This window comes from Petromyzon marinus, unplaced genomic scaffold (assembly GCF_048934315.1).
Source record: "Petromyzon marinus isolate PM22_M1 ecotype Great Lakes invasive population unplaced genomic scaffold, UKy_Petmar_22M1.pri1.0 PM_G_Scaffold_4, whole genome shotgun sequence".
Lineage (NCBI taxonomy): Eukaryota > Metazoa > Chordata > Hyperoartia > Petromyzontiformes > Petromyzontidae > Petromyzon > Petromyzon marinus.
The window spans coordinates 1,113,550-1,137,556 of NW_027422983.1; the positions used below are offsets into that span (position 1 = coordinate 1,113,550).

At 51.8% G+C, this 24,007-nt stretch overlaps 1 protein-coding gene across 2 annotated transcripts; it reads left to right on the top strand.

The window, feature by feature from the left end:
* The first annotated feature begins 13,670 nt into the window (after positions 1–13,670).
* On the top strand, positions 13,671–22,096 carry LOC142916585 (uncharacterized). 2 transcript variants are annotated; one of them, XM_076061721.1, is made up of 8 exons: positions 13,671–13,866; positions 16,902–17,041; positions 17,185–17,262; positions 17,953–18,045; positions 18,229–18,334; positions 19,503–19,669; positions 20,552–20,797; positions 21,984–22,096. In XM_076061721.1, exons 2-8 carry the CDS (start codon positions 16,951–16,953, stop codon positions 22,004–22,006), a joined length of 804 nt encoding a protein of 267 aa, XP_075917836.1. In that variant the 5' UTR covers positions 13,671–13,866; positions 16,902–16,950; the 3' UTR covers positions 22,007–22,096. The 2 variants fall into 2 exon arrangements, with proteins under 2 accessions (XP_075917836.1, XP_075917837.1); XM_076061722.1 differs by lacking the exon at positions 17,185–17,262.
* Positions 22,097–24,007: the final 1,911 nt, after the last annotated feature.

Below are 24,007 nucleotides of genomic sequence, written 5' to 3' on the forward strand. Positions count from 1 at the left end.
ATGAGCTCGTGGCACTCGACATTCTGGGGCCATTCCCTGCATCCCAACGGGGCCATAGGTACCTCTTGGTGGGCGTGGAATATCTCACACGTTGGCCTATGGCGTGGCCTCTGGTGGACCAATCGGCCTCGTCCATCACTGAGGCGTTTGTTCAGGGGTACGTCCTTGACAAAGGGCGCCAGAACAGCTCTTGACGGATCAGGGGCAGAATTTTTCTTCCCGTTTGCTCAAGGAGGTCTGTAACCTCCTTGGGACGAAGGTCCGCACCTCGCCCTACCACCCCCAGTCCGACGGGATGGTAGAGCGATTAAACCGCACACTCACGTCCATGCTGTGTCATCATGTGAGCACGTCCCAATCGGACTGGGACCTGTTCATCCCGGGGGTGCTGGCTGCGTACAGGTTAGCTCCTCATGCCTCGACGGGGTTCTCACCATTTTGCCTCATGTATGGGAGAGAACCCGAACCCCTGATGCACGTCCAACTGGACCTCGGGCCTGCCAAAAAGGGTTTGCCTGTTCCCATCCAGATGAGGATCGCGCTCGATCAGCTGCGCGAGGCGCAGTAGGCGGCGTTAGATAATTCGGCCAGCCGACAGGCGGCCTCCGAGCGTCTGCCCAAACACCAGGCTGTCGGCCGCCCGTGGGAAAAGGGCCAGTTGGCGTGGCTGCACTGCCCCCAAGTGCCGGTGGGTACGTCTCCTAAATTACATCGCCCATGGCAGGGCCCTGTCGAGGTCGCGGAGGTCCGCCGTTCGCAATGTGTCCGTATCCGGTGGGGCCGTCGTCACTGGACTGTGCACCCGTCGCGGCTCAAGCGGGTGATGCCACCGGGGCTCCCTGATTCATCCCCATTTTTGGAGCGGTCGGCGATTGCTGTGTCCGACGAGCCGGGCCGCGGGGGTTGTGGAAATGCGAGCGATGTCCTGCCCTTGTGTATGCCCGCAGAGCCACCGACAGTGACGCCGCCAACAGCGGGCCGTCTGGGGGGTGTCCCGGCGGCGACCCGGCCTCCAGGCCACCGCCCGGTTCAGACACCGACGCCACAGGGATCAGTGGGCCGCCGTTAGAGGCGCCAGCTGAGCCCCTGCCAGTGGTGCCGCCGGCGACGCCTCAGCTCGGCTACGTGCCGGCTGGCTCGGCTTTGGCCGGCGCACCGTTGCCTCAGGCGGCCGACAACACATGGGGGAGCGGGCAGGCGGCGGGCACGCACTCAAGGGGCGTGCGCATACACTGACGGCCCGCGAAGTCGTCTACTTCGATCCCCTGCCATGTCGCCACTTACGTTGCCGGGTGGTGACTGTCCAGACTTTTCTGATCCCGTGCTGCCCTAGTGTTGTGTTCTACTAGCAGCCGGGGTTGTCTCTATACGCATGCGTCCTTGGGGTTCGCATAATTGTTGCAGATGGGTCGGCTGGGTTTTTTTCACGGGGGGGGGGGGGTAATGTAGAGGAGTAGTGGAGGACGTCATGTCACGCAGGGGGGTGAAAAGGGATGACGTCAGAAGTTATGGGGGGTATATAAGGGGGAACCCGTGATGTAGAGGGGGTCGTCGTGAAGGGCCAGGAACGGAGAGAGTTGGGGGGTCGGGATCCAGGGTAGGGGGAATCAGCGCCAGGCGAGTGTGATACTTCACTCGGCCGACCGAGTTGGGTGATCCCTCAGTCGGTGCTGGGGGGGGGAGATCACGTATAGCCTGTGGGGAGCTGGGGACCTCCCAGTACCCTTTCCCCTGGGGAGATATTAGGGTTGTCACCTGTTGGGCGTAAGCCTTTAATAAGTTACCGGCAGTAGCCCTTAATAAACCTTGGCATCAGCCCCTACTAAAGAACCGTGTCCGTGTCGTCAGTTGCACCTCAAAACTAGTACAGCACACCGGTGTGTTTGAGGGTAAATAGAACGTGGCCAATTCTTTACTAGTACAGCACACCGGTGCGTTTGAGGGTAAATAGAACGTGGCCAATTCTTTACTAGTACAGCACACCAGTGTGTTTGAGGGTAATTAGAACGTGGCTAATTCTTTAATAGTACAGCACACCGGTGAGTTTGAGGGTAAATCCACAACATTTACTATTTGAGGACGCTGTTTCACCAGTAATTACAGCCGGCATCATCAGGCGACAGCCAGATTTGGCTCCCCAACACACAACCGGTGTCATGCTGCACTCGTAACGAAATGGCACGTCTTGTTCACGTGACAAACCTTCCTCATTGGCTGTCGGGTAGTGGCGGGTTTCACGACATTTAAGTGATCTAACCCCCCCCAAAAAACCCCCTCATGGATAAAATTGGTCGCAAAAGCTTCCTACTACTACCACGTGTTCAAGTGTTTATACATTTCGCATATTTTGATGGTAAAGTTTTTTTGACGTCTGTTGCAGTCGTACAAAACCGAACATTAAAACGTTAATAACGGATATCAATACCGAGTCTGTGGTTTCTGATAGTCTCCCTTGACGGAACGTTCATATATCGCGACAATCGTCGTACCTAAAAGCGAGAACTGGTATCGTACCATGCACAATGACACCATGACAACACTCATCACAACCCAGCTGGTATAGCAGGTTATTGTTGCAGCTTGTTATGCTAAGTGCCTCTTGTAAAGCTGCCCTCTTGCCTTCCTTGAAGCAATGTCGGTTGAAAAGAAATCACTGGAAGCCTTAGAGCAAGGGTGAGGAACCTTTTTTCTGCCAAGGGCCATTTGGATATTTATATAACATTTTTCGCGTGCCATACAAAATCATCCACTTAAAAATTTGCCCGTCATATTTGGTCATACATTTTATTAACTTGCCCATAATGCGATGGCTGGGACTGCTTCTCTTTGGTGAGGCGTGTGATGATGTTAGCTGGTATTGATGTTGCTGCTACTCGCAACTGCTTTTCCAGGTTTGCTCCTAGATGTATTTAATTTTGAGTCCAGCCTGCGGTTGCCTTGGCAGGGCCAGACCCAAATGATTTTGCGGGCCTCATGCGGCCCACGGGCCGAACGTTCCCCACCCCTGCCTTAGAGACTCAAACATAAACCCGGGTCCCACACACACACACATAACGGAGATCAATCTTGCAATTGAAATGCTCTCGAAAATCACGCGACTTCGTCATAGTCACCACCTGCGACTGCTTTGTCCACATCCGAGCGATTAGTTGGCCCAGTAAGGAAACTCAACCTCGTGCTGTGTTCGGGAATGTGACGATACATTGCCGAGCAGATCGAGGCCTTAAGATGAAAGTTCATCCCGAACTGTAAGCAACCAATAAGCATATAGGCCTCAATTGTGGCAGCCAAACATACCGACGATAAATGTCGACTTAAAACTTTGGTGACGACGGCATCAACGACATTGTTGGGTCTCTCGTTAAAATCACGTGGATAGGTAAAGTCACGAGCAGCTGACGTCACTCCACATGGGGGGGGGGGGGGGGGGGGAGACGCCTCATCCCTCCTCAGCGTCAACTTACAACCCTCACTACAAAGGCAGAACCCTCATCACATCACGCGATCTCCGTAACGTTGTTGTTGAGACATCAAAGTAAAAAGGTGGTCACGATAAACAAGGGATTATAACCTTGACGTGAAACAGGTCTGTGTCACTGCGGCCTCACAAATTGCACACGAATTGATGCAATTAATAAGACGCCGCGATATGCCTTTCGCTTGTATGTTTCAGATTTACTGCAATACACCTGTCCTTGGACGGGCAAAAGGTGAGTTTAACAATATTAACACTGCAAACTGCCAATAACTAAGTGTACACACAAATATCAAACCTCTAACATCAACGTGCTAGCGTCACGATTGTCCCCCCCCCCCAACTCCCCATATAAATATCTCTCCGTCTTAAAAATCCTTAGGGAATACGTCTCATACCATGAATGTTACCTGTGTAGTGACTGAGAATATCGCTGTGTGGTGCCGAGCCTGCGAGGCCACGGCAGATGTTACATTGTTGTTGTGGACACCACAGATACGGGGTGTAGTACCAGCCCTAGTGGGGGCTTGGGCGAGCGCTGGTTAAGCATGGGGACACCACGCACGGCGTGCGGTGCGGGCTCCCGTTGAGGGAGCGAGAGTCAGCCAAGGTTACGATCGGTGGTGATACTCTGGCTGACTTGGGGACACGTGACCGGATGATACTGGAGGGGGGCCACCAGTGGAGGGGGCCAGTAGGTGGTCACATGGTCCGGGAAGAGCTTTCGAGAGCCTTCGGGTAAGGGCGAGAGAGAGGCGGAGGCAGCCCCAGCCCTGCCCAATATAAGGGGGTTCCCCTGAGAGGAGCGCGGGGTTCTTACTGTTGGAGAGGCAGGAGATCCACGTCAAGCTAAAGAAGCCTCCAGCCAAGTGGTACGGGACCCAGCTCGTGGTACGGAACGCGATCGCAAACCTATATGGGTGGTTCGCCGTAGCGTTGTTAGTCGGGTGGTCACCACCCTAGGGTATGTTGTGTTAATAGTTTAATGAAAGTGTTGCTCCTAAAGACAACATCTGCCACTCAGTTGGACTCACTATTCATGTTTTAATTGATGTTAAAATATTTACAAAAATTCAAGAGTTAACTACTGTTACAAGTTCACGAACATCAAATACATTTTATAAAACATAAACGCATCAATGATTATTTTAATAACAAGGATGGCTAAAGATTATATTTTATAGCTAAAATTTTCAAGCAAACTCTCCTCGTCCAATGAAGGGCATGGCCTAAAGTACCGCCTATTTATCCTCAGCCGAGAGCCAACATTCACCGTGACGTCATCTTACTCAGGTTAATAAAGACGCCATCTTACTCAGGTTAACAAAAACGCCATCTTACTCAGGTTGACAAAAACGCCATCTTACTCTGGGGGTGCCCCCTTAGGCTAGACCAGCAGAATGATTATGATGTCGTGTTGATGATGTTGGTGAAGTTGATGATGTTGATGATGTTGATGACATTGATGACGTTGATGATGACGATGATGATGTTGATGACGATGATATTGATGTTCATGATGTTGATGACGATGATGATATTGATGATGTTGATGATATTCTTGGTTCTTTCGGTAAAGTCATGTAGAAGGGAAACAATAAAATAATAAAAATATAAAACAATAAAATTCTCACGACGTTTTGACTGCAACACAAGCAATCATCATCAGGTGTGAAAATGTCTCCGCTAGGGGCCAGCTCGTCGTACACGGGGCTCGTCTGCTCGTGAGGCCACCCGTGGCGCCGCTCCCCGGCAACTTGGCGCACTGTCTCTCCTCGGGGGACAGCATCCCCCGCCGCTCCTCTTCTCCCTCCTCCTTGTCGTCGACGTTGTCAACGTCGTGGTCGTTGTCGCAAACCTACGGAGCATCATCACAACACGCACGAGCAGCGAGTGCTCCAATCCCACTTTCTCCGATCCCGCGTACTCCGATCCCACGTGCTCCGATCCCGCGTGCTCCGATCCCGCTTGCTCCGATCCCGCGTGCTCCGATCCCGCGTGCTCCGATCCCGCTTGCTCCGATCTCGCGTGCTCCGATCCCGCGCGCCCCCCTCCCCCCACTCACGTGGCCACGGTCGTCCTCCTTGCCACTTGGTGGTGGCTTGCGGGAGGCACGGGCCTCTTCCCTACACACGCGCCGGGGGGGGGGGGGGGGTGGGCGGGATGCACAGCAGTGATTCGTCGCACGAGGAAGCCCGCGGGGGGCGCCGCTGACGTTCGAGCGACATTCCAGTGACATCGGGACGAGCGGGGAAGCGGGCAGCGGAAGGGGGTGGTGCACTTGCCGCGGTGGTTAAAGGTGAGAGGCTCAGCGAGGAGGTGAGGTGGCGGGGAAGGTGACGATGTGGGCGACTCACGCGGCCACTTGGAGCCGGCGGCGGTAGAGCAGCGCTGCCGCGAGGGCGAGGCCCACGGTGACGACTGGCCCAGCAGGACCTGCCGGCCTGACCGGGCCGGGGGGCCCGGCAGACCAGGCCGGCCGTAAACGCCGCTGACGCCGATGCCACCGTCGGCTTCTCTGTGTGGCACAACGACCACAACAACAACGACCGCAACAACAATTTTGCCACAACTTTATTCGTCCGACGAAAAAAGTTGTGGCAAAGTTGTGGCCACAGTGCCGGCGAAGAGAGACAATGGAGAGCGCCGATTCTCACCGACGACGGAGAGGTTGACGCTTCCCTCGAAGTTGCCGGCGGGGAAGGTGGCCACGTGGCAGAGGAAGAGGCCCCCGTCGCCGTGCCGCACGTCCAGCAGCTCCAGCGAGAAGTCGCCACGGCCCATGAGGGGAGAGTTTGGCTACGCCATGCTGTGTCGTGGATTGAGCACCGCCAAGCTGGCCCTCTTCCGTCGTCATCACCGCCGGCGACCTTCAGCCAATTCACCTGCGTCAACGTCACCGCGGCCGCACCCCGCAGGTGGCAGTGCAGCAGCGCCACGTTCTGGCCGATAGCCGCCGAGGCCTGACCCTCCGTCATGACACCCACGGGAGGGCCTGGGCGGGGAGACCACACAGAAACCCATACACCACTCATAGAGACCCATAGACTACTCATAGAGACCCACAGATTACTCACACAGAGAACCACACACGACTCACACAGAGACCCACACACTATTCACACAGAGACCCATAGACTACTCACACAGAGACCCATAGACTACTCACACAGAGACCCATAGACTACTTACAGAGAGACCCACAGACTACTCACACGGAGACCCATAGACTACTCACACAGAGACCCATAGACTACTGACATATACCCACAGACTACTCACACAGAGACCTACAGACTACCCACACAAAGACCCATAGACTACTCACACACAGACCCATAGACTACTCACAGAGAGACCCACAGAGTACTCACACGGAGACCCATAGACTACTCACACAGAGACCAATAGACCAATAGACTACTCACACAAAGCTACTCACACAAAGCTACCCATACGGATGCTTATCTGAAACCGGATTCCCACCACCATCCATCACAGAAGAATTCTCTCATCAAGACTCTGCACCATAGAGCCCAATGCATATCCGATCAGGAACACATAGGCAGTGAACTCAAGCACGTACACCAAGCTCTTAAGGCTAATGGTTACTCCGACTATGCGATCCGCAAAGCTATCACTCAAACCATGAAGAAGGACCCTCTTGAGAAGCCTTTCAAAACCATTACTTTACCCTACATTGCGAGGATCACAAAAAAAGATCTCCAAAATCTTGAATAAACACAAGATCCAGGTCTGTTTCAACACATAACATAAAATCCATGATCTGGTTCTGTCTGTAAAAGATGTGATTCCGGACATACAGTACCCTGGTGTCTACAAACTAAGTTGCCTCTGTGGTAGTAGTTACATTGGAGAAACCAATCGACATGTCTCAGACCGCATTCGTGAACACAAAGCAGACCTTAAACACGGTAGAACCAACACCTCGGCCGTGGCAGATCACTGTTATAATTCAGTAGGCTCACATGACATTGACTTCTCCAAGACAGAGGTTCTTTGCAAGCCATCGGGCTACCACCCGAATCGGCGGGTTCGTAGTGCATCGTACTAACTGCGACACTACCGCTCCCTGCATGCATACATACACACTGACATACACTCCCACGCAAATGTGCTTCCACACATACACACACACGTACACAAACATACACGTACACACATACACGTACACACATGAACCCATTTGGCTCAGCTGTGAGAGCTGCATTTAAAATATACATCCACCCTCTCTTTCGTATCTCTCACGTGTTCCCATGGTCCAAACAAAATAGAAATTATAACTTAGTGCGTTACAATTCCATAAACCTATTGGTTAATAAACCTATTGGTTTATAGAATCAGTCATTTTTTATTATTATTATGGCTCATTAGTGAATTATATTAGAGATATGCACAGTGCAATTTCAATTACCACAAACTAATTCCAGAGCAATTACTTGTACCACAGCTACAGTATCCCATCCTCTGTCATTACCCACAAACAACAAACATTCACAGTTCAAGCCAATATGAAATGATTTTTTTAAAAACGCACATCTCGTGCAACGCCCTGATTCTAAACCACATTGAAAATTCAACTCGAGAAACTCACCGTAGTGAGACGTACAACCAAATTCACAGCTTGGCGGAAATGATAAAAAGAACATAACTAATATAACCAGGGCTTTTGATTTAAAGCTTTCGTGACTGCAGGGATTCATATTCTTGGTTCTTTCGGTAAAGTCACGTAGAAGGGAGAATTTTATTGTTTTATATTTGTATTATTTTATTGTTTCCCTTCTACGTGACTTTACCGAAAGAACCAAAAATATATAACCAGGGCTCTCGCTATTTTAAATGCTAGGGAAACGTTTCATAAAAAAATGAAAAACCCCGACATTTCATTTTAATTGGCAATTTCAAAAAATAATGTTGGCGTAGCCGGCAGTTTAACAAAAGAATAAAAAAAACAAGCGTAAAGGTTATGGGTGAGCACATGGGGAATTATGTTGTTCAGTTACAGCTCCTTTCGACTCCAGCAAAGGAACACGTTCTGTTTATCCACGTTAAATTAGCGAGCATAATGCAGATCCTTAACCGTGCTGTGGGGATACGAGCATTAATAGCAAACGATCGCCTGCTACAGCCGCGAGAGGTCTTATGTGCTGGGTTTTTTTTTACTGGGTATCTCAAGGTGTCTCAGCTAATGGCCTTTGCATCGCTGTGCATCTCTGTGTGGGAGAACGTTTGTTGATTCTGCCATAACGCAAAAGCTCTCTTCATCCTTGAGGTGGTCAAGGTTCTCATAATAATAATGGCCCGAGCCGCCAGAGCACTGAGATTCGGAAATTACAATCCAGATTGAAGCCTTTTATGATTGAACCAAATTCTCAAGTAATCTGTGGCTCTTTTTAAACAACACTCGCAAGTGATTTCTTGGTTGTAGCATGCCAACTGATGACCAAAACTAGAGTACATAACTACATATATAAAATAGGCTTTAGCACTCATATTAAGCCCGTTAGATGTTTAAGGCAGCCATCAACACACTCCATAAATCCCCGCAAATAACACTTGATTACATTTCTGTGCTCTCCGAATGCTTCAATTCCCACTACATCTGGGACACGTGATCTCCATGACATTCCGGAATTCCTCAGTGGAATCTGTTTTCAAGACAACATTCATGAAAAGAAGCCATGTAACCCCCACAACACTTGTTTTAAAGTAAATAACTTATACATATCATGTATAGAACAGATCTTGACTTAAAGCTTTCGTGACTGCAGGAATTAATATTCTTTGGGTCTCTCGGTAAAGCCACGTAGATAGAAAAAATAATTTTAAAAAATCACAATATCACGACGTTTCGATCGCAACACAAGCAATCGTCATCAGCAGCTCTCACCTGCTAAGGCAGGGAGTTATGACGGTTTGAGATGGGTGTGGCCTAAGGGTCAGTGGGCGGGGCTAGAGATGAAATTTGCATGTAAATGTAAGCTCGGAGAAATCTTGATAGACGAAGCAGTGGGGGTGGCCATTGTATCGTGAGAGATTAGCATGTCGATGTAAGAAATTTGTTTATAAATGTGTAGTGGGTTCCAGGACACGGAGACGGCAGAATAGAAGCAGCACTATTTATTTAAACCTTAACAAGGGTTACACTAGAAGGGGTAGCGGCCCCTCCACCCGTATAACTCAGGAACACACCCCAGGCTCTCTAGCCTAAGCTCTAGGCTCCCAGTTCCTCCTGGTAGGGCTCTAAGGGAGGCTATCAGATCCGGCCCTGGTTAGGCACAGATCTCGGCACCCCGCCGACCAGACCGGCCCTTAGAAGGACTCTGACTCTGGGGCTCTGGGGCCGCACCACTGGCTTGCTGTGCCGGCCCTGAAAAGGGCAGCGGTCACAGGAGTTCCAGGGTCTCACCTAGCTGGCCTTCTTTCTTCACTGGTTGCTTCAGCCTCGGGCCCCACACTCTGCCCCGAGCTCCCTGGCTCCCCGCACTTTATACCCACTGGAGCCTTAGCGGACGTTGTTGTAGCCACCAAGGTGTGGGTGAACCACACCTTCCCGTGCCATGTGTTTATTCCCCATAGCACCCCTACATCACCCCCTCCCGTGTAACCCGCAGCCGTCCCGGCTGCAACAATACTCGAACAATAAACACAACAAACCCCCACCCGTGCGTGCCTCATAAGAACGAACACCCCAATAAATAACCCAATCCACCCATACAAAATTACACTATATACACATATACATTGTACCCCCCCCCCCCCCCCCATCAACGCAGCAAGAAAACTTAACAGTGAACAACAAGAGTAACAAGAACCATTTTTACAACAAGCGGCGCATTTTGGCGCGAGTCCAATTTGCGGGTCCATCGTAGGGGGAGGGTCCGGTCGGCCCGGCAGTGGGCACCGGCTGTGCAGGTGCACCGTCTTCCGTCACCCCGGAAGGGCAAACTCCGTCCCCACCGGGTGGCGCAGGCGCGCTGGAAGCCGTCATTCTTGAGGCGCCTGAAGGTGGAACAGTTAGCGAAGCATCAGGGGCAGGTGACGAAGACGCCGTCCGGGAGTCAGCGGAGACATCACATGCTCGGCCTGTGTAATGTGGTGGAGGGACGCGCGGCGCCACAAACGGCTTCAGACGCGAGGGGTGTACGTACCAGCGGCGTTTCCCCCACTGGATACGAACGCACTGCGGCCGCATAACCTTCACAATAACCACAGGGCCCCTCCAAGGCCGCAACAATTTCGCCGAGGTCGCCAACGGCACCTGAGGGCAGTGCAGCCAGGCTTGATCGCCTGGCTTCCACGCATGTGTGCGTGATTGGCGCGATCGCAACCTCTCGTTGGCCTTCTGCCGAGAGGAAGAGTTTTGGGCCGCTGCCTCCCGCGCCTCGGTCAACCTCAGGATATTAAATTTAACGTGGTCGGCCAATTTCGATTTTCTGCTGGTTTCCGAGACGCGGAGCTGATTCGCAATTGGTGGGTCAACGTCGCGACCGTACATCAAAAAGAACGGCGAGAAGCCGGTTGCCGCGTGAGGAGCCATTCTATAGGCGGCCAAAACCCCCGGAATGTGAAGGTCCCAATCGGTCTGGGAGTCACACACCTGGTGACACAACAAAGATGTGAGCGTCCTATGCAGCCGCTCCACCATGCCATCGGTTTGTGGGTGATAGGGGGAAGTGCGAATCTTTTTTGTACCAAGAAGCGCACACACCTCGTGCAGAAGGACGCCAGAGAAGTTCTTCCCTTGGTCAGTCAGCAGCCGTTCGGGAGCACCCTTGTCGAGGACATAGTCCTGGACAAAGGCCTCGGCAACGGCTGCTGCTGACTGGTTAGCAAGAGGCCATGCCATAGGCCATCGGGTGAAATATTCCACGCCAACCAGCAGGTACTTGTTACCCCTAGGGGTCGCAGGGAAGGGCCCCAATATATCGAGTGCAACGAGTTCGTTAACCCGAGAGACCGTGATAGATTGTAGCGGTGGGCAGGCGCCTTTCGCTGGTGGTTTTCGTTGGGCGCACTGAGTGCATGCACCCAGGAGGTCATCCACATCCCTTGCCATACCCGGCCAGAAGAAATCCAGCTGGAGCACGGCAAGGGTCTTGTGGGTCCCCAGGTGCAAAAGTCGTTCGTGTGCGGCCCAAACGGCCTTACCCCGCAAAGCGGATGGCACCACAAGCCTGTGACGGCAGGCCCTCCCATCCCAATGCATTAGGAGCCCCTGGAGCAGCCCGTACGAATCAATCCCCGCGACCCCCCGCACGGAACCCCCTGCGCGACGACGCAACGCGAGGAGGGATGCGTCCTCCATCTGGAGGCGCCCCCATTCCGCAACGGACAACCCCAGCAAGGAGTCCGCACCTCCCTCCCCGACAGGACCCTCAGGCAAGGGGTCCTCAGTGGCAGCAGCGAGAACCGGGATATCTAAGGGGGGGCTATCCTCTGGCGGCTTACAACGCCCCGATCCCCTGAGACAAGCGCAATCTGAGGCGGGCGGCAGGCGAGACAGCGCATCCGCATTAGTGTGCCGAGCACCCTTCCGATATGTGGTCGTGAAATCATAATCCTGAAGAATTTCGAGCCATCGGGACAATTGCCCCGAAGGCTGTGTCACCCGCAAGGCATATTGTAATGCCGCATGGTCCGTACGGACAGTGAAATGCCGACCGTACAGGTATGGGCGATACTGTTGCATAAAAAATACAATAGCCAAGAGTTCCCGACGCGTGACGCAGTATCTCTGTTCCGCCGGAGACAAAACCCTACTGCCATAAGCCACGACGCGTTCCACACCACAGATCACCTGTGAGAGCACACCCCCAATGCCCGTATTGCTGGCGTCTGTATCGAGCAGGAAGGGTTCCGAAAAATCGGGGTAGCTCAATGGAGGGGCCCGCACGAGAGCGTCGCGAAGGGAACAAAAAGCGACCTCCTCCTCCTGGCCCCAGTGAAATTTCACTCCCTTCGCCGTCAGAGCGTGTAAGGGCTTAGCAATGGTCGCGAAATCCGCGACGAACCGCCGGTAATAAGACGCAAATCCAATGAAACTCCTGACCTCAGCCACCGAGGTGGGGGCTGGCCAGGAGCTGACACACTGCGTCTTTGCGGGATCGGTGGATATGCCCGAGCGGCTGACGATGTGCCCCAAATAGCGTACGGATTCCCGTAGCAGGTGGCACTTTTGCGGCTTAAATTTCAAATTCGCAGCACGCATTTTGAGGAACACGGCGTGCAAGCGCAAAAGGTGTTCGTCAAATGTCTTGCTGAACACGATGACGTCATCCAGATAGATCAAACAGACGTTCCACTGTAAGCCAGCCAAAACCAGTTCCATAAGGCGCTGAAATGTCGCCGGAGCGGAGTGTAATCCCATAGGTAAGTCAGTGTGTGTGTATATACACTGTGTGTATACACTGTATGTGTGTGTACACTGTGTATGTGTGTACACTGTCTGTGTGTACACTGTGTGTACATTGTGTGTGTGTACACTGTGTGTGTGTACACTGTGTGTATACACTATGTGTATACACTATGTGTATACACAGTGTGTACACTGTGTGTGTGTACACTGTGTGTATACAATATGTGTATACACACTGTGTGTACACTGTGTGTGTGTACACTGTGTGGGTACACTGTGTGTATGTGTACACTGTGTGTGTGTACACTGTGCGTGTAGACTGTGTGTGTGTGTTCACTGTGTGTGTATGTACACTGTGTGTATACACTGTGTGTGTGTACACTGTGTGTGTGTACACCGTGTGTGTACACAATGTGTGTACACTGTGTGTAACAGTGATCATAGGGACTGTGACCGAATTTTTAACAATAAACTACATAAATAAATTATAACACCAAAATCTAGAGCCATATTTTAGGCCACTGTCCATAGACAGTGTTGAGTCTATGGACAGTGTTGAGTCCATGGGCAGTGTTGAGTCTATGGTGCAGTTCTGAGTCTATGGTGCAGTCTTGAGTCTATGGGCAGTGTTGAGTCTATGGTGCAGTGTTGAGTCTATGGGCAGTGGTGAGTCTATGGGCAGTGTTGAGTCTATGGGCAGTGCTGAGTCTATGGGCAGTGTTGAGTCTATGGGCAGTGCTGAGTCTATGGGCAGTGTTTATCAGTTCTACAGAATCTGAGCCTCGCTCGCACTGCGTGTTCGCCTATCCGCACTACGATTTATAAAAGCGCCCTGCTAAGGCCTCACGTGATAACAGCCCCACCGAGTCGCCTGCCTGTGATTCGAGGCACGGAACGTCGAATCTCCTCCTCCACCACGACCACACGAGGACATTGTTTTGTTTATAACCTCACCACGAAGGAGGATATAGCTCAAGACCCCCTCCCCAGACACCTACGCAGCGTTGCGCTGGTGAGTGCCGCGTTGAGGCCTATTCCGGGAGTGTCACCGGTCTCGGCTAGATTGCCCAGCCGGCCGAGGCGGCACTTTGGCCGGCTACAGATGCCGCTGTCATGCGATGGTCTCCATAGAGACCTGGAAGATGGTCTCTAGGTTATGTTGTGGGTTAGCAAGCTTCCAAAGGATGCGTGAAGGCTGCCGCTAGGCTTTTGTAACGAATCTTTGCTGCGTGTTTTAAACTTGAATTATTTGCAATGCACGCGTGTCAATGTGCTCTAGAGGAGTTGTAGAACCCTAGCTGCCACTGCTATTCAGTGGCCTAAATTATGGCTCTAGATTTTGGTGTTATAATTTATTTATGTAGTTTATTGTTAAAAATTCGGTCACACTCCCTATGATCACTGTTACATTGCATTTATGGCTTTTATTTTGGTGATTTCGAAAAAAATTGTTTTGGCCATGTTTTTGTTTATTGTAGTACGGAGTTAGACTGATGGCTTTAATCTTACTTGTCTTGTGGTTGTTGTTGTTATTTGACTTGCATCCCACTGGGATTTTTGCACACAGCGTTGGTGTACGGTGCTATTTCAGGAATATTTTGATATTTTTTTCCTGTATTTTCTGTTTGCACAGTCACGTAATCACTTTAAGATGTTTTCTTGTTCATGTTTTTTGTTTGTTGCGGTTGCACCCGATTCAAGAGCCGAATGGCTCACAGGGCTATACCAAATAAATGAACTATGAACTATGCGTCGCTCAAAGACTTCACTCGAGCGCGTCGTGTTCAAGCTCGCTTTGTCTACCTTAGGAGCTTACAAAGTGCCGCCCAATAATTTACTGTGCGTCTGCCTCTTAGACCGAGTGAATCGCTTGAACAAGTGCACATTCAGAAGCGTAAACTCTGCGAGTATCTCGTTTTAAATTTAGATTTAAAGCTTTCGTGATTGCAGTAATTCATATTCTTAGCTCTTTCGGTAAAGTCACGTTGAAGGGAAACAATAAAATATATAAAACAATAAAAATTCTCACGACGTTTCGACCTGATGACGACCGTTTGTGTTATGGTCGAAACGTCGTGAGAATTTTTATTGTTTTATATATATTATTATTTTATTGTTTCCCTTCAACGTGACTTTACCGAAAGAGCTAAGAATATCTCGTTTTATTCATAGTCCGTGTTTCCAAGGATAAAACAAATTGCACATTCTCATTACCAATACATCGACCTGGCTGGCGGTCAAAGTTGCCAGGAGCCCCTTTCCCTGTCGGCTTAACATTTTTTTCAACTCAATTGTTTTTTTACACAGCTCTTGGACAGACGTGCGGCAGTGTTGGTTTCTATCCTGGAAGGTGCTCTCACTTCAGGGGCTGTTTCATTGATGGGAAAAAAAACCTGAGCTGGGGGTGTAATCAATGTTGTTTTATTGATCTAGTTTAAAACAATCAGCACGAACATCGGTGCCAAACTAACACGATGTGAGGCGCTAGATTTGAAGCTTTCGTGATGTGCAAGGATTCATACTCTGGCTTATTTTCGGTGAAGTCGCGGAGGTAAAAAAAATAAAGTTAAACCCAAGTTAAACTTTAGCAGCCTTATAGTTTACAGCAGTATGCTCTGCAAGGCAACCAGGTTGTCAGCTTAACTACTGCCTCCTGCCTCTGGTTCACGTGTGTAATGCTCTTCAACCTGCACACGGCCATCTCTCCGTCCCCAACCCCCTGCAGCATAACAGAAGGCGGCTTAACTTAGCCCCCCCCCACGGCCCTTCTTGTCTCTCCCCCCCCTTAACCTGTATACAATCTCGGGTGTCTTAGAGTTCCTCTTTGGTTCTATTCGGTAAAGTCACGTAGGTAAAAAATAAAACAAAAATCACGACGTTTCGGCCACAACACAAGCGACCTTCATCAGGTGAAAGGATCAGGCTGTCTCGAGGACAGCGCTGGAGTGAAACACAGCCACGCTCAGACCGCGACCTTTAAGCTGTCCACGGTCTGAGCGTGGCTGTGTTTCACTCCAGTGCTGCCCTCGAGACAGCCTGATCCCTTCACCTGATGAAGGCCGCTTGTGTTGTGGCCGAAACGTCGTGATTTTTGTTGTTTTATTTTTTACCTACGTGACTTTACCGAATAGAACCAAAGAGTATGGATCCTTGCAGTCACGAAAGCTTTAAATCTAGAATTGGCTTAGAGTTTTCTTCACTTGATGTAGCAATTTTTACCGTGATGGTTTCCACCTCAAGACGGAAGCTTGTGCTACTGCCTCCGAAATGTCGTGATTTTAATTGAGTTGTTTTTTTAAATTTATTTATTTTATTGATTTTTTTACCTACGTGACTTTAGCGAACAAAAAACAAAGAGTCCGATGTGAGGAGGCGTTTCCCCCAACGTTCGTTTTCTGCGGTGGCAAAAAATGCAGCCTCTGCGAAATGATGAGAACCTAAACATTTTGCTCAACGCAGGAGGAACGTGTCCATCAACGAGGGAGCTTTAGGCATGCATCCAATTGTCCCTTGTGAAGGAGGAGGTCTTTAACCCGGCATGGTTGTCACCTGGTGCACAGGAGGTCGTGGGGTTTGATACCGACCCTGACACTCCCTGCTGTATCTTTGGAGTTGACGTTTCTCGCGCCCCGCGGCCGCGTGGATTTCTCTCCCCGAGTCCTCCGGTTTTTTCCCCTCCACATTCCGAAACGCCACGCGTTTAGAGTATTTTGCCCTGAATGTCCACTTGATATCAGCCCACTATTTGTGGGCCAGGTCTCTTCTTAAAAAGAGCTATGTAGCACGGTGGTGTGCTTCACGTGGCAACATTAAACATTGGTTACTTTTATTAGTATAGATTTTTTTAAAATGATTTGTTTACTCTTCCTGTAACTCTGCACTCACGCCGTGTTTTTGTTTAGTGTTTGTTGTCATGTTTTGACCCAGTGCCACAGCTGGACATCTGTGACAAAAAGAGCTTCGTAGCGCTTTGGATTCCTCCTCTTGCAGTCTAAATAAATATCATTTCCACTGCTCCTCCTACTCCCTCCCCTTCACCCCTCCTAGCCAAGTGAAGGAAGCCTCCAGGCCGACCATCTGCCACCCCCCCCCCCCAATGGAGGCTTTCCACACCACCACCCGTTTAGTGGCCTTGCTGGTCGTTGTGCTGGGCGACCGTCACAACCCCTTCGCCCTGCCGCTTGACCGTGAGTAGCAAACAGCGCCGCTACCCCACTTGAGACGATGCCCCCTCTCAACGCTACTCCCACTAAAGGCCATCGACTAAACTCGACACTTTTGACTTCACCAGGCAATGCCCACTGAGCTTCGTGGCTTTTATTTTTTTCAGAAGCGCCCCGGCTCTTGCAAATGATGGCTTCAACGAAGCACTTCGACGTTCAAGCGGGGCCGAGTACTCGAAACACTTGTGGGTATCTGTGTGAGTAGTGTGTGGGTCTCTGTGTGAGTAGTGTGTGGGTTTCTGTGGGTCTCACACAGAGACACAAATACTACTCACACAGAGACCCACACACTACTCACACAGAGAGACCCACACACTACTCACACAGAGAGAACCACACACTACTCACACACAGAGACCCACACACTACTCACACAGAGACCCACACACTACTCACACAGAGACCCACACACTACTCACACAGAAACCCACAGTCTACTCACACAGAGACCCACAGACTACTCACACAGAGACCCACGCACTACTAACAGAGAGACCCACAGACTACTCACACAGAGACCCACACACTACTCACACAGAGACCCACAGACTACTCACACAGAGACCCACACACTACTCACAGAGATACCCATAGACTACTCACACAGAGACCCACAGACTACTCACACAGAGACCCACACACTACTCACACAGAGACCCACACACTACTCACACAGAGACCCACAGACTACTCACACAGAGACCCACACACTACTCACACAGAGACCCACACACTACTCACACAGAGACCCACACACTACTCACACAAGAGACCCACATACTACTCACACAGAGACCCACACACTACTCACACAGAGACCCACACACTACTCACACAGAGACCCTACTAACACTCTGCTGTATTTTCGCCCGCAGCTGCGGTTATCATCTCTGGCCACGTACGGTACCAAAGAAGCTCACATGAGGTGTATGCAGCAAAGCAGCAACCTCCGGAAACACGACGGAAAGGTGCACGGTTGCGACATCACACACACACACACGTACAGGGCCCAGTTGAGTACGCAGTTTGTTAAGGTGCAACACTGCAAGTACTTGCTCGGCCCGGAGCGACCCCCCCCCCCCCCACCCTCGGGAGCGACCTCTGCCCGCTCGCTGTCTCTGCCCCCCCCCCCCCACCACCGCCTCACACAGCCAACCCCCCGTCGATGTTGTCGGAGCAAGACAGGATGTACAGGGCGAGAGAGGGAGAGGCGGTGTACATGGAGTGCTCGGTGTGGCCGCCCGCCACCATCCTGTGGTGAGACCGAACGCCGCGCCTGAGCGTCCGTCCCTCTCCGCCTCTCCTCTCGCTCTCCGCTCGCTGGAGACTCTTTTTGTTTATTTCACCGCCTGATGCCCACCGAGCCGTGCAGCTGTTTTTCAGAAGCTACCCGGCCATGTCGCAAACGACGGCCCTGACGACGCGCCTCGAAGCTCCCTGTCGCGAGGGCTGTACGTGCCCTGAACTTCTTTCGCACCCTACGTGGCCAACCGTGCTAATCTGTGCCTCCGTGGATCTGGGTGTCTGTGGGTCTCTCTGTATGTGTACGTGCCCTGAACTTCTTTCGCACCCTATGTGGCCAACCGTGCTAATCAGAGGCACGAGAGCCGAGTCTGTTTTGGAATACCGCCAGCGGGTTTGCATGGCTGGCCACGTACGGAGCGAAAGAAGTTCAACATAGAACACTTCCATAGACTTCAATGCTAAAGGCTCCCATAGACTTCAATGTTAAAGGCTCCCATAGACTTCAATGTTAAAGGCTCCCATATACTTCAATGTTAAAGGCTCCCACAGACTTCAATGTTAAAGGCTCCCATAGACTTCAATGTTAAAGGCTCCCATAGACTTCAATGTTAAAGGCTTCCATAGACTTCAATGTTAAAGGCTCCCATAGACTTCACTGTTAAAGGCTCCCATAGACTTCAATGTCAAAGGCTCCCATAGACTTCAATGTCAAAGGCTCCCATAGACTTCAATGTTAAAGGCTCCCATAGGCTTCAATGTTAAAGGCTCCCATAGACTTCAATGTTAAAGGCTCCCATAGACTTCACTGTTAAAGGCTCCCATAGACTTCAATGTCAAAGGCTCCCATAGACTTCAATGTCAAAGGCTCGCATAGGCTTCAATGTTAAAGGCTCCCATAGGTTAACATTCATAATTTCGCGCGCGCTGGGGCGGGGTAGGGCGACTGTCGATGGCCGCCACGCAGACGTGGCTCAGAGCGAGAGAGCGAGAGAGGGGCACTCAACGCGGCGGAGGGCCGCGTGAACCTCGCCGCCCCAACGTCCCCCGGGACGTTCGCCTCCGCGTCTCGCGAAGCAGCCGACCCCGGATCTCAAATCCCCCGACGGCATCGCCGTCAAACCTCAACGGTTCACGCCCCCCACGCCCCCCACGCCCCCCACGCCTTCCCGCGCACCGCCAGGTTCAGGAACTACCAGAGCTTGAATGTTGAGGGCGAGCGCTTCCAGATCTTCGAGAATGGCACCCTTCACATCGTGGACTTGCGGCGCGAGGACTCGAACACTTACACCTGCTTCGCCATCAACAACCTGAACACCGGCCAGCTGCGGGCGCACCTCTCCGTGGAAGGTGAGCAAAGTCGCCGCCGGCAACAAACCCGCCGGCCGGAATCCCTCTCCGATCCAGCGCCGAGCCGTTAACCGCCGCCGCACCGCAACCGCCGCCATCGAAGACGAAGATCCCCCACCGTGTAGCCCAGGGGTAGGCAAATGTTTTGACTCGCGAGCCACAGTGCGTTCTAAAATTTGACAGAGGGGCCGGGCCAGGAACAGATGGATGGAGTGTTTGTGTGAACTAAATATAAATGACGTGTTAAAAATCATTACGTGAAAGGATTTGGCCTTTAACAGGTAGCAAAGCATTTATTTGCAAGGCAATTTAACAAATTGCACGAATCTGAACAATACAAAAACATGTCGTAACGTGACTGATCAAACATCGTGAAAACAGCGCCGTCTAATGGGGAAATGGGGGCATTACAGGAGAAAGGTAACATTTAATTTAATAATAATATTTGGACAAGTTCGGCGGGCCAGATTAAAAAGCCCAACGGGCCCTAGAAGGCCCGGGGGCCGTACATTGCCCACGTCTGGTGTAGCCTCAACAGGCCGCAGGGGCAAGCGCTGTTAGCAAGTAGCACCTGTGAAGGCCGGCACGGCGCACGAGGGGGTGGGTGGCCAGCGCCACGCCCGACCGCCTTTGTCTCCCCGGTGCTGGCGATGTTCGCCACACACCGCGCCGGGTGCTCGTTTGAGGCCGAGTCGACCTAGGGGAGGCCCAAGACGGGTTCAGATAATCATCACCGCGTGTTGGTGGCCGTGAGCGGGAATCGAACTTGGGTTCGGCCGGGTTCGTAGTGCGGCGTAGCGCGGCGTAGACCGCTACACCCGCCGCCGCCACCACCACCACCATTAACTACCACCACCATCACCCCCACAACCACCCCCACAGTGGCGTCGGACGGTGAGGAGGAGGACGAGGAGGAGGGGGACGAGGAGGAGGACGAGGAGGAGGACGAGGAGGAGGACGAGGACAAGGAGGACGAGGAGGAGGACGAGGAGGACGAGGAGGAGGGCCAGGACGATGGCAAGGAGGCCTCTACGTCCTCGCCATCGGCCCCCAGCGCCGGTAGCGGCCGTGACGGCGGTGCTGACGATGGCGAGGATGACGACGACGAGCTGTTAGCTACCTCGCCAGGTACGCGGGAGGGCGGCGGCTTGGATCGTCTGTCCACCCTGACGATGCAAATGGCCGTGGTCAGCCCAATGAGGTCGGCGGCGCGGAAAGTCCTGGGTTTTAAAAAAACTGGGTTTCTGGCCACCCCGTGAATCTCCATTGGCTGCTCGGGTTCCCAAGTGCTTGCTCCATTCATGCTTGGATTCAATGTTAAAGGCTCCCATAGACTTCAATGTTAAAGACTCCCATAGACTTCAATGTTAAAGGCTCCCATAGACTTCAATGTTAAAGGCTCCCATAGACTTCAATGTTAAAGGCTCCCATAGTCTTCAATGTTAAAGGCTCCCATAGACTTCAATGTTAAAGGCTCCCATAGACTTCAATGTTAAAGGCTCCCATAGTCTTCAATGTTAAAGGCTCCCATAGACTTCAATGTTAAAGGCTCCCATAGTCTTCAATGTTAAAGGCTCCCATAGACTTCACTGTTAAAGGCTCCCATAGACTTCACTGTTAAAGGCTCCCACAGACTTCAATATTAAAGGCTCCGACAGACTTCAATGTTAAAGGCTCCCATAGACTTCAATGTTAAAGGCTCCCATAGACTTCCATGTTAAAGGCTCCCATAGTCTTCAATGTTAAAGGCTCCCATATACTTCAATGTTAAAGGCTCCCATATACTTCAATATTAAAGGCTCCCATAGGCTTCAATGTTAAAGGCTCCCATAGACTTCAATGTTAAAGGCTCCCATAGACTTCAATGTTAAAGGCTCCCATAGACTTCAATGTTAAAGGCTCCCATAGACTTCAATGTTAAAGGCTCCCATAGACTTCAATGTTAAAGGCTCCCATAGACTTCAATGTCAAAGGCTCCCATAGACTTCAATGTCAAAGGCTCGCATAGGCTTCAATGTTAAAGGCTCCCATAGGTTAACATTTATAATTTCGCGCGCGCTGGGGCGGGGTAGGGCGACTGTCGATGGCCGCCACGCAGACGTGGCTCAGAGCGAGAGAGCGAGAGAGGGGCACTCAACGCGGCGGAGGGCCGCGTGAACCTCGCCGCCCCAACGTCCCCCGGGACGTTCGCCTCCGCGTCTCGCGAAGCAGCCGACCCCGGATCTCAAATCCCCCGACGGCATCGCCGTCAAACCTCAACGGTTCACGCCCCCCACGCCCCCCACGCCCCCCACGCCTTCCCGCGCACCGCCAGGTTCAGGAACTACCAGAGCTTGAATGTTGAGGGCGAGCGCTTCCAGATCTTCGAGAATGGCACCCTTCACATCGTGGACTTGCGGCGCGAGGACTCGAACACTTACACCTGCTTCGCCATCAACAACCTGAACACCGGCCAGCTGCGGGCGCACCTCTCCGTGGAAGGTGAGCAAAGTCGCCGCCGGCAACAAACCCGCCGGCCGGAATCCCTCTCCGATCCGGCGCCGAGCCGTTAACCGCCGCCGCACCGCAACCGCCGCCATCGAAGACGAAGATCCCCCACCGTGTAGCCCAGGGGTAGGCAAATGTTTTGACTCGCGAGCCACAGTGCGTTCTAAAATTTGACAGAGGGGCCGGGCCAGGAACAGATGGATGGAGTGTTTGTGTGAACTAAATATAAATGACGTGTTAAAAATCATTACGTGAAAGGATTTGGCCTTTAACAGGTAGCAAAGCATTTATTTGCAAGGCAATTTAACAAATTGCACGAATCTGAACAATACAAAAACATGTCGTAACGTGACTGATCAAACATCGTGAAAACAGCGCCGTCTAATGGGGAAATGGGGGCATTACAGGAGAAAGGTAACATTTAATTTAATAATAATATTTGGACAAGTTCGGCGGGCCAGATTAAAAAGCCCAACGGGCCCTAGAAGGCCCGGGGGCCGTACATTGCCCACGTCTGGTGTAGCCTCAACAGGCCGCAGGGGCAAGCGCTGTTAGCAAGTAGCACCTGTGAAGGCCGGCACGGCGCACGAGGGGGTGGGTGGCCAGCGCCACGCCCGACCGCCTTTGTCTCCCCGGTGCTGGCGATGTTCGCCACACACCGTGCCGGGTGCTCGTTTGAGGCCGAGTCGACCTAGGGGAGGCCCAAGACGGGTTCAGATAATCATCACCGCGTGTTGGTGGCCGTGAGCGGGAATCGAACTTGGGTTCGGCCGGGTTCGTAGTGCGGCGTAGCGCGGCGTAGACCGCTACACCCGCCGCCGCCACCACCACCACCATTAACTACCACCACCATCACCCCCACAACCACCCCCACAGTGGCGTCGGACGGTGAGGAGGAGGACGAGGAGGAGGGGGACGAGGAGGAGGACGAGGAGGAGGACGAGGAGGAGGACGAGGACAAGGAGGACGAGGAGGAGGACGAGGAGGACGAGGAGGAGGGCCAGGACGATGGCAAGGAGGCCTCTACGTCCTCGCCATCGGCCCCCAGCGCCGGTAGCGGCCGTGACGGCGGTGCTGACGATGGCGAGGATGACGACGACGAGCTGTTAGCTACCTCGCCAGGTACGCGGGAGGGCGGCGGCTTGGATCGTCTGTCCACCCTGACGATGCAAATGGCCGTGGTCAGCCCAATGAGGTCGGCGGCGCGGAAAGTCCTGGGTTTTAAAAAAACTGGGTTTCTGGCCACCCCGTGAATCTCCATTGGCTGCTCGGGTTCCCAAGTGCTTGCTCCATTCATGCTTGGATTCAATGTTAAAGGCTCCCATAGACTTCAATGTTAAAGACTCCCATAGACTTCAATGTTAAAGGCTCCCATAGACTTCAATGTTAAAGGCTCCCATAGACTTCAATGTTAAAGGCTCCCATAGTCTTCAATGTTAAAGGCTCCCATAGACTTCAATGTTAAAGGCTCCCATAGACTTCAATGTTAAAGGCTCCCATAGTCTTCAATGTTAAAGGCTCCCATAGACTTCAATGTTAAAGGCTCCCATAGTCTTCAATGTTAAAGGCTCCCATAGACTTAACTGTTAAAGGCTCCCATAGACTTCACTGTTAAAGGCTCCCACAGACTTCAATATTAAAGGCTCCGACAGACTTCAATGTTAAAGGCTCCCATAGACTTCAATGTTAAAGGCTCCCATAGACTTCCATGTTAAAGGCTCCCATAGTCTTCAATGTTAAAGGCTCCCATATACTTCAATGTTAAAGGCTCCCATATACTTCAATATTAAAGGCTCCCATAGGCTTCAATGTTAAAGGCTCCCATAGACTTCAATGTTAAAGGCTCCCATA

Excerpts from the sequence above, each read along its gene's own strand:
- LOC142916585 (XM_076061721.1), top strand. The coding sequence starts at position 16,951 with ATGGAGGCTTTCCACACCACCACCCGTTTAGTGGCCTTGCTGGTCGTT. Across the intron at positions 17,042-17,184 it reads CTTCGCCCTGCCGCTTGACC|AAGCGCCCCGGCTCTTGCAA; the intron begins GTGAGTAGCAAA and ends TATTTTTTTCAG. Across the intron at positions 19,670-20,551 it reads GGCGCACCTCTCCGTGGAAG|TGGCGTCGGACGGTGAGGAG; the intron begins GTGAGCAAAGTC and ends CCACCCCCACAG.